The 12635-nt window shown below is 60.3% G+C and overlaps 1 protein-coding gene across 1 annotated transcript in view; it reads right to left on the bottom strand.

The window, feature by feature from the left end:
• Nucleotides 1-12635, bottom strand: part of FER1L5 (fer-1 like family member 5) — a 55444-nt gene that overhangs the window by 2013 nt on the left and 40796 nt on the right. The window contains exons 32-52 of the mRNA XM_018054701.1: nucleotides 11626-11807; nucleotides 10874-11035; nucleotides 10450-10551; nucleotides 9074-9220; nucleotides 8831-8993; nucleotides 8697-8722; nucleotides 7807-7857; nucleotides 7583-7687; nucleotides 7141-7260; nucleotides 6435-6596; nucleotides 6119-6210; nucleotides 5351-5521; nucleotides 4981-5129; nucleotides 4430-4569; nucleotides 3009-3097; nucleotides 2675-2770; nucleotides 1864-2005; nucleotides 1309-1408; nucleotides 1038-1231; nucleotides 531-640; nucleotides 77-224 (exon numbers count right to left, since the gene is read on the bottom strand). Of these exons, the coding sequence (XP_017910190.1) occupies nucleotides 77-224; nucleotides 531-640; nucleotides 1038-1231; nucleotides 1309-1408; nucleotides 1864-2005; nucleotides 2675-2770; nucleotides 3009-3097; nucleotides 4430-4569; nucleotides 4981-5129; nucleotides 5351-5521; nucleotides 6119-6210; nucleotides 6435-6596; nucleotides 7141-7260; nucleotides 7583-7687; nucleotides 7807-7857; nucleotides 8697-8722; nucleotides 8831-8993; nucleotides 9074-9220; nucleotides 10450-10551; nucleotides 10874-11035; nucleotides 11626-11807 (2651 nt within the window). The remainder of the gene's footprint in view (nucleotides 1-76; nucleotides 225-530; nucleotides 641-1037; nucleotides 1232-1308; nucleotides 1409-1863; nucleotides 2006-2674; nucleotides 2771-3008; nucleotides 3098-4429; nucleotides 4570-4980; nucleotides 5130-5350; nucleotides 5522-6118; nucleotides 6211-6434; nucleotides 6597-7140; nucleotides 7261-7582; nucleotides 7688-7806; nucleotides 7858-8696; nucleotides 8723-8830; nucleotides 8994-9073; nucleotides 9221-10449; nucleotides 10552-10873; nucleotides 11036-11625; nucleotides 11808-12635) is intronic.

Raw genomic sequence — 12635 nt, 5'->3', positions numbered from 1 at the left:
GCAGCCACAAAACGCTCTCTCACATCATCCAAGAGCCATGGCACCTTCGCCCCTGTCCCCCAGGCTTGTCCCTCACCGGAGCCGAATAGATAAAGTTGAACAGCAGAAGCCCTATGAGCAGTATGATGGCAGTGGCTATGATTCTGAAGCGGTAGCGTCTCCAGACTACACGGATGAATTTCCCAATGGGCGACCGGAACCACATGAACAGGGTGTGGGTGCGTCTGTCCGGGAGCAGGGTTGGCAGAGAAGGGAAGAGGGCAGAGGGAACCTTCAGGTCAAGTAACCCAGAGCAAAAGGGCTTTCAGTTGAAAAAAAGCAGCTCTGCTTCTGCCCACCCCTCTCTCCCTGCAGCTGCACTCCCCTGGTTATAACTGAGCATTGAGTTGGAGTTGGGGGGTGGGTTAGGTATCCCTCTTTACTTCTCAGCGCCCTCCCCAGCACCACCCGACACAAACTGCCAGGCCCAGCAACTCAGCTTTCTGAACCAGGAAGACAGCCTCAGTGCCTTTACCCTGCGGGACCCTTACAAGGGAGGATGGAGTGTAGGGTATTGGTTGGGTTCTGACTGGCCTCGTCCTGCCGCCTTGATTAAGGCTTCCTTCTCTGTCAGTATCTCCAGGGTCATCTTCACTTTACCCTAGAAACCATGGGTTGTCGGGGTACTGAATTTAGACGGCAGGAACAAGAACCTGCCTCTTCCAGGGTTCAGAAGGGAAAAGGGGTTCAGCTCAGGCCCCTAGAAGTCTGTTAGAGCCAGCTTATGTGGCATGGTGGGCTTCCCAGGTGGCTCAGAGGTAAAGAATTCACCCGCCAAGGCAGGAGACTTGGGTGCAACCCCTGGGTCGGGAAGATCCTCTGAAGAAGGAAATGGCAACCCTCTCCAGTATTCTTGCTGGGAAATCCCATGGACAGAGGAGCCTGGTGGGCTATAGTCCATGGGGTCGCAAACAGTTGGACAGGACTTAGCGACCAAACAGTGTGGCTCAGCAGTCAGCCGTGTAACCCAGGCAACAGGCACCTGCCCCAGCTCCTACCGACAAGCGCCATTTGCCACCATCGAGAACCTGGCAAGGCCACCAGCCAGCCACATTCTTCATCTTAAAGAGAGACGAGTGCTTGTGCTGGAGGAAGTGGGGCCACTTGGGGTCAGCCTCCAGCATCCTTACAGAGCACAGCCTGGAGTGCGGGGCCGGGAGGGGCATGTCCGACAAGTCCAGCTCCAGGACCCCTGAACCCAGAGAAAGGGCGTCAGCGAGAAGGCACTTCCCTGCCCCTGTGGCTGCGGGCCCTGCGCCAGGGTCTCACCTAGAAAGTCATCCGTGGAGATGATGTTGTTGTCCCAGACCTGGATGATGAGCCGGGCTGGGAACTTCGTCACCGTGGGGTCCAGGCTCCATATGTAGTCCTGGAGGGTGGCAGAGCATGTGTTACCAGCCTGGCTCTTCTTGAGAGTTCACGGCCACTGAGCCGCTCACCACACGGCAGCGATGGCACGGCCGTGGAGGAGGACGAGTGGCAGGAGGGTTTCTACCCAAGGCCACATTCCAAGTGTCTCCGTGCAGCTTGCAGGCTCGGGGCGGGGTAGGGGGTGGCGGTGGGGGAAGAGTGTGTCTCAGCCCCACCCCACCTCGGGCCTGTTGGCTGTGTGCTCGGTCCCTCAGTCGTGTCCCACTCTTTGCAACCCCATGCGCTGCCCGCCAGGCTCCTCTGTCCATGAGATCCTCCGGGCAAGAATACTGGAGAGGTTTGCCATTTCCTCCTCCAGGGGATCTTCCCAACCCCAGGGATCGAATCTGTGTCTCCTGCATCAGCAGGAGGATTCTTTACCACTGTGCCACCAGGGAAGCCTGGGCATGTTACCTTCTCGCTCAAGACACACACGTGCTCTGCTGCCAGGTAGTCCAAGGTGAAGGTGAACCGCCAGTTGAAGATGCCCTCCCCCGTCACGGAGCGGTAGTGGATGTCTGTCTTCTGCATGTCCTTCTCCAGCCCGAATAGCCACCTGCGGCCAGAGTCTTCTCACCTGGGGTTCTCGGTTGATTGCCCCCACTCCCTGAGCTGGAGGGCCGCCCAGCACACCCCGAGACCGGGAGCACCCCCACTCCCTGAGGTGGAGGGCCGCCCAGCGCACCCCGAGACCGGGAGCACCCCCACTCCCTGAGCTGGAGGGCCGCCCAGCGCACCCCGAGACCGGGAGCACCCCCACTCCCTGAGCTGGAGGGCCGCCCAGCGCACCCCGAGACCGGGAGCACCCCCACTCCCTGAGCTGGAGGGCCGCCCAGCACACCCCGAGACCGGGAGCACCCCACACTCCCTGAGCTGGAGGGCCGCCCAGCACACCCCGAGACCGGGAGCACCCCCACTCCCTGAGCTGGAGGGCCGCCCAGCACACCCCGAGACCGGGAGCACCCCCACTCCCTGAGCTGGAGGGCCGCCCAGCACACCCCGAGACCGGGAGCACCCCCACTCCCTGAGCTGGAGGGCCGCCCAGCACACCCCCGAGACCGGGAGCACCCCCACTCCCTGAGCTGGAGGGCCGCCCAGCACACCCCGAGACCGGGAGCACCCCCACTCCCTGAGCTGGAGGGCCGCCCAGCACACCCCGAGACCGGGAGCACCCCCAGGAATGACAGAACTAGGCACACCGGAGGCACCCTGTGCCCTCCCTCACCCTTTGACATAGATGTCGTTTATCCTGTCGTAACTTAAACTCTTTTCCTTCGGGTCCACGAGGGTGGTTTTCCAGATAACGCAGCGGAGCTCATACCTGCAGCCACGGTTGTCTGAAGCTTTGTGGAGGAATAGCTCCCCAACCGCAGCCTCAGCGAGGGAGCAGGCCTGGGGGGCGCTGTGCTCCGTGCCCACCCAAGTCGGCCTGGGCTTGGGGGGCCGCACGAGGCGGCGGCGCCCTAGAGCCCCAGCAGAGGGAAATGTCGCGTGACTCAGGGTTGGAGCCTGCTGGTGCCCCGCACACTGGCTGGGCCGCCCTGCCCAGTGTCACTCACCTTTTAGGTTTCCTGGGCCCAATGTTGACTGGGGGGCCGGGAGGCCCAAGCTTCTTGGGGAAGATGTCCACCCACATTTGCACCTTTCCCTAGAGTGGACAAGGATAAGCTGGGCTTGGCCACCCCCCCGCCCACGCCGCTACTCCCCACGCTCGGCATGCTGGTCTGGCGGGGGTCCCCGTCCCAGGGTCTAGGCCTGCTGAGGCTGTGTTTCTAGCACTAAGCATTGGGGGATCTGGGAGGTCAATGGACTTCAGACAGGAAGTCAGCGCACCATGCACCAGCTTCCACTGTCTTTTTTTGGCGGGGAGAACACGCTGGTGGCGTGTAATGGCTGTGAAGCTGGGGGCTGTGGTGCCAGGCCATCACATGTCACTGGGGTCTGGAAGGGGGTGCCATTTAACGGGCCCTGCCTGACAGCCTCTCTGCACAGGGCTACAAATGGGACGGGGGCTGTGTTGACTAACCACCTAGTGGCCCTGAATAAGGGTAAGCTTGGTGATCTCCAGGTCATTTCATGTTATGGAACCACATCCTAAGGATGTCAAGCTTTCACCACGCACAGAGGTCTAGGCAAGAAGGGATAGAACCAGTGAGGAAAGGGGAGAGAAGAAAGCAAGAAAGTAGAGTCGCCAATACTTCGGCCACCTGATGTGAAGCGCCGACTCATCGGAAAAGACCCTAATGCTGGGAAAGATTGAGGGCAGGAGGAGAAGGGGGCAACAGAGGGTGAGATGATTATACAGCATCACTGACTCAATGGACGTGAGCTGGAGCAAACTCTGGAAGATGGTGAAAGACAGGGAAGCTTGGGTGCTGCACTCCACGGGATCACAGAGTCGGACAAGACTGGGCAACTGGACGACAGCAACAACAAGAGCTACCAGCGGTGAGAGTCCTTCAAACCACGTGACCTAGTTTTATTCTTCTGAAACCGGCCCCACTGAATGAGAAGACAAGTCCAGTGAGGGTGGTTTTAAAAAGCGATCAGCAGAGAAGTTTGTTATGCAGAACGTGCTATCAGGTTGAGAGATGGGGAGAATGAGCTGAGCCGTTCTGGTGGCTGGAGGATGGGGGACCACTGGGGTGCCTGTGGGGATTTTTATTCCTTTTGTTTGGGGTTCCTTGCTGTGCAGAAAACACAGCCTGCATTTCACAGCCAAGTCAGGGTTATGATGTCTGACCCTGGCGGGTGGGGCCCCCAAATGCTTCCACAGCAGACACAGGGCCTCGGTTTTTCATCAGCAACTTTTCCAGCTCTGACTCTCCACTCTGCGTGACATCGTTGCAGCTTCTTATTAACACACCCAGAACACATTCATCATCTTTGCAGTCACATCTGTGCATGCCTGGCCTTTCCTGCCCCTCTCATCCCAGATGGTGGGCCTTCCCCACCTCCCCGCTCCCCTCAAGTCTCATACCTGGTCGATGCCCGGCTGGCTGTCGCTGTACAGAGTGCGGGTCTCCACATGCTCGGGTACCAGCCCCTGGGTGTGCAGGAGGTACAGAGCCAGGCGCTCTTTCTTAGATCCCAGGAAGCGCGCTCTAGGGGGCTTGAGTTCTATACCGGAGAGGGGATGGGGAGGAGGTATCAGGAAGTCAGGGGCCTTCCCATGCCCCATGTGGGCCCCGCCTTCACCCTCAGCCTGGGAGGTAGACTTGGTTATCCATTACAGAGGGTAGGGGACCCTCCTGCCAATGCAGGTAGACAGGTGTGGGTTCAATCCCTGGTTTGGGAAGATACCCTGGAACAGGAAATGGCAACCGACTCCATGCCTGGAGAACCCCATGGACAGAGGAGCCTGGCGGGCTGCAGTCCATAGGTCACACAGTCGGACACAACTGAAGCGACTTGGCATGTGTGCAGGGGACAGGGTGGGGGGCAATGCCCTCTGGCAATGCCTCCATGCTGAGCACCACTGGAGGCAGAGGCCTGGCCCTGCGCTTGCTGGCAGGTATGTACGCTTCTCACCAAAGCTTTGCAGTTCGAATTTTTTCCCGTTGTAATAAACAGAGTCACCCTCAGGGCTGAAGAGAGGCGGCGGTAGTCCCTTTCGCTTGGCATGGTGCTCCAAGAGCAAGCTTGGGGGCATCTGATCCCGCCACCTGAAGGGCCCTGACCTGTGGGGAGACCCGAGTCCTGGAGAAGCCCTTGCTACCCGCTGCAGGCTGACCGGTGCTGGGAGTGGGCATGCAGATGGGTTTGGGCCCCGGCTCCCCGGCTCGGGATGCAGGTGTCTTCAAGGGGAGCTGTGGGTTCCCTCCTCCACCCTCACCTGCTCCCTTGCCCACCACCCACCACCCCTCCGCCCCTCCACCCCTGCCACAACTCAGGTCCTCACTGGCAATAGGATTTGGAGAGCCCACAACGAGCTCCAAAGCCAGACAGGAGTCGGTCCTCCAGGTCAATGACTGTGGTTCCAATCATATCATCAGGTGAGAATAGGTCGAAGTCATAGAGCTGGATCTCTAGGTCTTTCTCCAGGGGGATGGTGCAGCTCAGTTCAAACATCCTAGGGGGAGGGTGTTGGAGATACAGAGACCGAGGACCGTGTTTATCCACCTGCCTCCGTTTCTCCAGCATCCTGGCCCCGTGTGCCTATGCGCCCCTCTGTTTGGTCCCAGTGAATATAGACAGCGGGGCCTGGCATGACTGTCCTCTGCCAATAACCAGCCCCCAGTCCTGGTGGGAGCAACTTTTTTTTTTTTAATTTATTTGGCTGCTCTGGGTCTTAGTTGTGGCACGCAGGATCTTTAGCTGTGGTGTGAGAACTCTTAGTTGCAGCATGTGGGGTCTAGTTCCCTGAGCAGGGTCAAACCTAGGCCCACTGCATTGGGAGTGCAGAGTCTTAGCCACTGGACCACCAGGGAAATGCTGGGAGTAATTTTTGTTAGGCCTGGGGTGCAGGACTCTGAGCTCCCTTCCAGGGCAGCGTGTTAGAGAGGGAGGGGAGAGCTGGGCTGCCCATTGGTGCTGGTGCTTTGTCCATCTGTTGAACACGGTGCCAGGAACGCAGAAGCCAGAAGAAGAATTCTCTGCCTCCAGTACTGCTCCTGACTCACGGGGGATGAGAGCAGGGGTGTGGGACCCGGCGCACTGGGCAGCTCACACGCCAAAGATGGGGTCCAGAGTGTTGGGCTGGTACTTGTCCCGGTTGCCAAGCATCGTCTGTCCCAGTTTCAGGATCACGTAAGGGTCACACTGGGGTTCAGAGAGAAGGGAGGGGAGGACAGGAAAGAGGAATCAGCCCGGGTTGGTGAGGGAGCGCAGGAGTGGGTCAGAGAGGAGCCCCTTGTACAGAGGAGGCCTTTGGGAAGTCGGCAGTCTGGGTGTCAGCCTGAGGGAGCTCCGAGATGCTGCAGTGCAGAGTGAGGTGTAGGGGTGGGCAGGGCGGGGAGGCCCCGCTGCTCGGGGGTGCTGGTTACCAGGCCATTGAGGTCTTGGGGCTGCAGGTGGAAGGCTCGCACCATGTACACCCGAATCAGGCACTGCTGGGGGAAGTCCTCTTTCTTAGGCCAAAGCGGGAACTGGCGAGGGGGCTTGGGAGCTTCCGGGTTCTCAGGAAAGGGGTAGACGCGGAACTGGCCCTGTGCGTGTGTCAGGAAGGGAAGGTCTTGGCCGCCAGCCTGGCAGCAGCAGCCTGGCTGTGTAACTCCCTCCAGGAGGGGGCCCCGGGTCCCAGGTCAGAAGAGTGGCTTGTGTTGAGGATAGCAGGACCTGAAACCCACAAGGACCGGTGGGGGCAAGTGCTGCAGAGATGCTCAGCCAGGACCACGATGTTCAGGAGGGCTGATCAGGAAGGGCATTCAGAGGGGTGTTAATGCAGGAACTGAGCTCCCGGTTCTGCTGAAGGGAGCTCTCTTTCCACCCCCATCCACCCCTCCAGGTCCACACTTCTTTTCAAAAGCTTGAGCCTGAGCGGGGATTGAAAAGCCCTAGCCCTTCTTGCATCAGGGGAGGCAACCCTGTGTCCCTGCAGAGGTCAGTCTCTGCCCCCCACTCCCAAGACTGTCAAGCCCTCCATGCACATCCTCACAATGAACATATAGAGCCAGGGCTCCTATCAGAGTGTTCCCCCAGGCAGAAGGGGCCCAGGGTGATGGGTGCAGCCACGCAGGGCAGGACACACACCTTGAACTCCCCTACCACAGGGCTGTCCAGCCTGGGCCATTCCTGGTAGAGTTTGAAGGTCTGGCAGAAGTCCTGCAGGCCTTGGAAGGCTGGCACAGCCTCCAGCTCACAGTCATACACCTGTGGGAGGGCACGGAGGACCCCGCTGGTGGGGGCAGCTGGCCAGGGCCCGGCCAGAGGGGACCATTCCTAGGATGGGGCGGGTGGAGGGACCCCTGGGGTCAGCACAGCTGCTGCCAGTGGGAGCGCTGGTTCCTGAAAGAGTGTGGCCAGGGGTCGTGTGGTCCAGAGTCTTGTGAAAATGGTGCGGGAACACCGCCTGCTGCCCCTCTCCCCGTCTCCACCAGCTTGGCCGTTCCCTGAGGCCTCGGTACCCGTGTGCTGGCCTCCCCCCGGACTCTCCCCATCCCTCAGCAGTCCTTGCTCTCAGGGGCCTGCGAACCTTCAGGGTGTGATAGTCTTTGTACTTGTACTTCAAGGTCTGGGGAGCGTCTCCTGTGGCCCAGAACAGCTTGCTCCACCAGTCTACTTCCTGGTCATATTCGTCCTGGCAGGGAGAGGGGGCATTTTGGCCCTGGGGAAGGGGCACGGTGGCTTCCTCTGCCCCTACCCCTCCCTGAGCTGCCCAGGGTTGTTGCTTATTTCCCGAGGCTGAGCCTCCATCACCTCAGCTTTGCTGGACTTGAACCAGAACTTCTCACAGAGGTAACCTAGGAGCTGAAAAATGACTGCACATGAGCAGAGCAAGGCCCAGCTGCCCATCGCCTCCCACTGTCCAGGGGAGAACGGGCTCGAGGTCACGGCTCCCTTCCCATTCACAGAGGCCTCTTCATTCAGGGGTCCTCAGACATAGGATGGGGGCCGAGAAGGAGGGGAAGGTTTGTTCTAGGTTCTCGTTGTCCGCAGCCCAGATTGAGCTCCGGAAGGCTCAGAAGCGGGCCTTAAGCCCCACCCCAGGCGCCTGGATCTGAATCTGCATTTGTTCAGGATGTCCCGAGGATTCCTGTGCATTCAAAGTCGACAGGTGCTGCTCCAGGGCAGCAGTTCTGAAGTTTGGAAACTCTGGAGTCACTTGGGGTGGGGTGAGGGATGAAAGCGTTCGTCACTCAGTCGTGTCCTGCTCTTTGTGACCCCATGGACTGTAGCCCGCCAGGCTCCTCTGTCCGTGGAATTCTCCAGGCAAGAATACTGGAGTGAGTAGCCATTCCAGGGGAGCTTCTCCAGGGGATCTTCCCCACCCAGGGGTCAAACCCAGATCTCCTACATGGCAGGATTTTTAACCATCTGAACCACCATGGAAGCCCTTGAAAAAAAGAAAGAGATTGATGCCACCTGGGTCCTACCCCCAGCAATTGGTTGGTAGTCTGGCCATCTGGGCTTTTTAAAATTCTTGAGCAATTCTAATGTGCAGCCCAGGTTGAGAATTGCTGTCCTTGAGTTTCCTCAAGTAGGCCTCACCCAGGAGGCACAGACATCAGAGCTCTGTTTAATCCACCCCCCCTCAGGCACAAGGGCCATTTCCTGAAATCGCACAGGGCCTCCGGCCCTTCACTCACCTCCTGGTACTTTTTCACCGACAGTGCTGTGTGGAGAAAGCGCAGTCCTGAGTTTCGGGAGAGGGGACGAGAGGGAGGAGGAGGGGCACCCCCGTGGGTGAGGCCGGGGGAGGGGCAGGGAAAGAGAGTCATACTTGGGGGCCGCGGAGGCACGTAGTCCTCAGCCCAGGGGTCACAGAAGTAGGGCTGAAGAGAGTGAACGTTGGCCTGACCCACCACGGTCTCCTGGCCGAAGTCCTGACTGTCCACCACCTTCAGCACCAGGGGCAGCGCAAAGGTCTCCTCCGTAGGCATGTACTGCAGCCCCCGGACAGGCCAGGGCGTGAGGCTTCCCACGCGCCGGGCACTGTCCCAGCCCTCGCCCAGGGCATCCTTACCAGCGTGAGGAGGAGGGCGGACTGGGCGAAGTTGGGATTGGTCTGGAAGTCCCTGATGGGCTCCGTCTGCAGGCACTCCTCCCAGCACTCCACCAGGAGCCGGGGCGAGCGCACCTGCTTCATGTTGCGAAGGCCCCAGACCAGCATCTGGTGGGATGGAGAGCAGGTGGGGACGGGCACAGGCGGCGCCTCTGCATCGGGGGCCCTGCCTGGCTGGGGGCCTGCAGGGCCACGGCACGAGGCTGGGTGCTGGAGAGTGACGGTGCACCCGGGCCCCCTCTCCTGTGAGGAGGAGCGCTGGCGCCCAGGCCCGGCACTGTCCTCTCTCCTCCTTCCTCCCTTGCTGTCCGTCTGGCCTCTAATCATTTCTCTGGGGGGTGAGTTCCTGACGCTGGCTGCCTCCCAGGCCTACAGCAGCTGGTGTGGCCCCCGGGCTCCTAGGCATGGCTGTGCCCTCTAGCTCATGGCTGACTTGGGCCCCACAGAACCCCGTGGCCAGTCAGAGGGATAGTGCTCTGAGAACTCACTCTCAGTGGACCCACACAGGGCACCCCACGAGCGGTCCATTCCCTCCTCACAGATCTGCCTCGGGGCAGCGTGGGACCAGCCACCGGGCCTGACCCGGGCTGTGGTGCTGGGAAGACCTGGCCATTGTCCACTCTTGGCCGGGTCTGCGGCGGGCACGTGGGTTCTGACACGGGGCCTCCCCTGCTACTCTCAGAAGAGGTGAGAATCGTCCTGGCATTTGGAGTCTGGCAGGGCCGGGCCTAAGCTCTGCTGCTGCCGCTGAGCCCTGGCATCGCTGTGCGTGGCTGTGTTGTTTCTCAGAGCCTGAATTTCCTTCTTTGGAAGGCGGTAGTCCCTAATTTTTGCTCAGGGGCCACGTGAGGCTCACACACAGTAGGCAATGAATGCTGAAGCCCTTGGTCTACGACCTGCTGGGTGCCAAGCCACTCAGCCACGTCCGACTCTTTGCAGCCCCCCGGACGGTAGCCCGCCAGGCTCCTCTGTCCGTGAGATTCTCCAGGCCAGAATGCTGGCATGGGTGCCCTTCTCCAGAGGACCCTGCCCCCGGGGTGGCCCTGTCTCTTGCGTCCCCGGATTAGCCGGCGGGCTCTCCAGCACTAGCGCTCCCGCACGGCGTTTTGCCGCTGCAGAGATCTGCGTTAAGAAGCTGCAAGACAGTCAGCGCTTCTGCCCTTCACGCCTCTCCCGTCTCCCTGTGTCTCTCACAGGGTATCTTCTCGGGGCCCAAGCTTTGGATCAGGTCGGCAGAAGGCACAAGAGGGTCAGCAGAGAGTGCTCCACGACGCTCAGCTGCTCTGGGGACAGCTTGTGCCCCGCCCGCCCGCCTGCCCCGCTCCACACTTGGTCACCTCAATAGCCATTTTCCGGAGCGTGGGCTGGATGCTCTTGGGGAGGATGTAGATGCCGTCCTTCCAGGGCACACTTAACATGGGCAGCTGCTGTCTGAGGCTCTGAAGGGATGAGGCAGGGGAGCAGGGACCATAAGGCCCCACTGGTCTGGTCCTATTGTGCCCCTCCCCGACTCAAGCAGGACCCTGAGAGCGCTTAGCTGAGGCGGCCCTGGAGCCTTTGGGCAGAAGCTAGTGGCGGAGTCATGGAGAGGCTGGGCAGTTCGGCACCACCCAGCCCAGTGGTGTCTAAGCCAGGGCCCCCCAGGGCTTTCTTGAGGGACTGGGCTTGGGGGCTGCCGGTTGTGGGACCCCATGGCAGAGGAGCGGGGCAGGGTTGGGGTGCTAAGCACCCCACCTCCCAGCTGGTCCCCTCTTCTAGCACCTCAGTCTCAAGGATCAGCTCACAGGACGCCAAGATTTCACCCTCTTCGTCCTCCAGCCCTTTTACAAGGGGGTGCCACCTCATGGGGGGCAGGATCCGGTCTTGGGCGTCCAGCCAGACCACCGGGTGCCACATGCTCCGTCCCCACAGTGTCTCACTGCCCTGGAGGGAAGGGGGAAGTCACAGAACCTAGGGGCCAGGCTGGCAGCATTCTGGCTCCTCCCGGGATTCCGACGACGCCAGGGTCAGGGCTGACATTCATGTTCTCAGGAAGTGCTCGGCGAATCAGCCTCACTGAGCACTTTCTGAATATTCCCCTCTACAGGAATGCCTCCTTGCAGGAATTCCCCGGTGGCCCCGTGGTTAGGACTCCTCACTCCCACTGCAAGGGGCACGAATTCCATCCCTTGGCCAGAGCACCAAGATCCCTTCATGCCACGTGCACGCATACACACTGGCGCTCAGTCGTGTCCGACTCTTTCAACCCCACGGACTACAGCCCGCCAGGCTCCTCTGCCCATGGGATTCTCCAGGCAAGAAGACTGGAGTGCCTTGGCACGCCTTCCTCCTCCAGGGGATCTTCCCCACCCAGGGATCGAACCAGTATCTCTTATGTCTCCTACACTGGCAGGTGGGTTCTTTACCACTAGCCACCCCTGGGAAGCCCCAGTGATGCTGCACAAAGAAGCAAATAGAATAAGATGAGTAAAATACAGTCTCCTCAGAGCTCTGGCCAGCCCAGCCCGCCTCACCTGGGGGTCCCGCTGCCACAGCTCCAACACCACGCATGGCGGGCTGTCTCTGGTGTCCTGAGGGCTCTCGTACAGAAGGAGGTGCTGAAAGGTGAGCGTCTGGGCCCATGTGGGGGCTGCGGAGCTCTTCAGGCTTTGGGTGCACTGGCTGTAGTTCAAGAAGGCCAGCCTGATGAAGGGCCCTGGGGGCGGAAGTTGGGGAGGCGGTGCCTTGGAGCTGCTGAGTGAGGCCCTCCTCTCTCCGGCCACTGGCACCATCGGACCCAGAGCCCAGGGAGGCTCGGGCCCGCCAGCCGCAGCCATTCCAGCTCCCTCAGAAGGCCACCTCAGCCTTAGGTGCAGAGCCCGTGGGCTGATAGCCAGAGGCCACTTTTAACTGTCATGGCTGGGGTCCAGGCGTCACAGACTCAGAGCGCCCAGTGGCTTCTCTGGAGGGGTTCTGGGGGCCAGGCTACATGTACGTGGCTGCTCTTCCTCATTATCAGCAAGTGGCCTTGGCATCAGGGGACATCACAAGGCCCTTTGGAAGAGGGTGGTGGTGGTTTAGCTGCTCAGTGGTGTCTGACTCTGTGATCCCATGGACTATGTAGCCCGCCAGGCTCCTATGTCCATGGGATTCTCTAGGCAGGAGTACTGGAGTGGGTAGCCGTTTCCTCCTCCAGGAGATCTTCCCCAGCCAGGGATCAAACCTGCGTCTCTTGAATCTTCTGCACTCCAGGTGAATTTTTTTTACTGCTGAGCTACCAGGGAAGCCCTCTCGATGTTCCCAATGGACACAGCTCCCAGCGGGCACCCACTGCCCTGGCTAGACCCCGCTCAGCACTCTGGCCCCTGACGAAGAGGGCCACTGCCAGCCCAGGACACCTGAAATCTCCATGTGGGGCTGGGAATTGCCAAATCTCATCCCCACCTGTCATCTGTCCCATGCAAGGGACAAGTGGGGCCCAAGCCTGTCGCCCTTTCTCTGGCCTGCATGTCTCCCCCTCCCCCACCTTCTTCAAGGCCCAGCT

Source organism: Capra hircus, chromosome 11, assembly GCF_001704415.2.
Source record: "Capra hircus breed San Clemente chromosome 11, ASM170441v1, whole genome shotgun sequence".
NCBI lineage: Eukaryota > Metazoa > Chordata > Mammalia > Artiodactyla > Bovidae > Capra > Capra hircus.
This window is presented reverse-complemented; position numbering and strand designations above follow the sequence as displayed.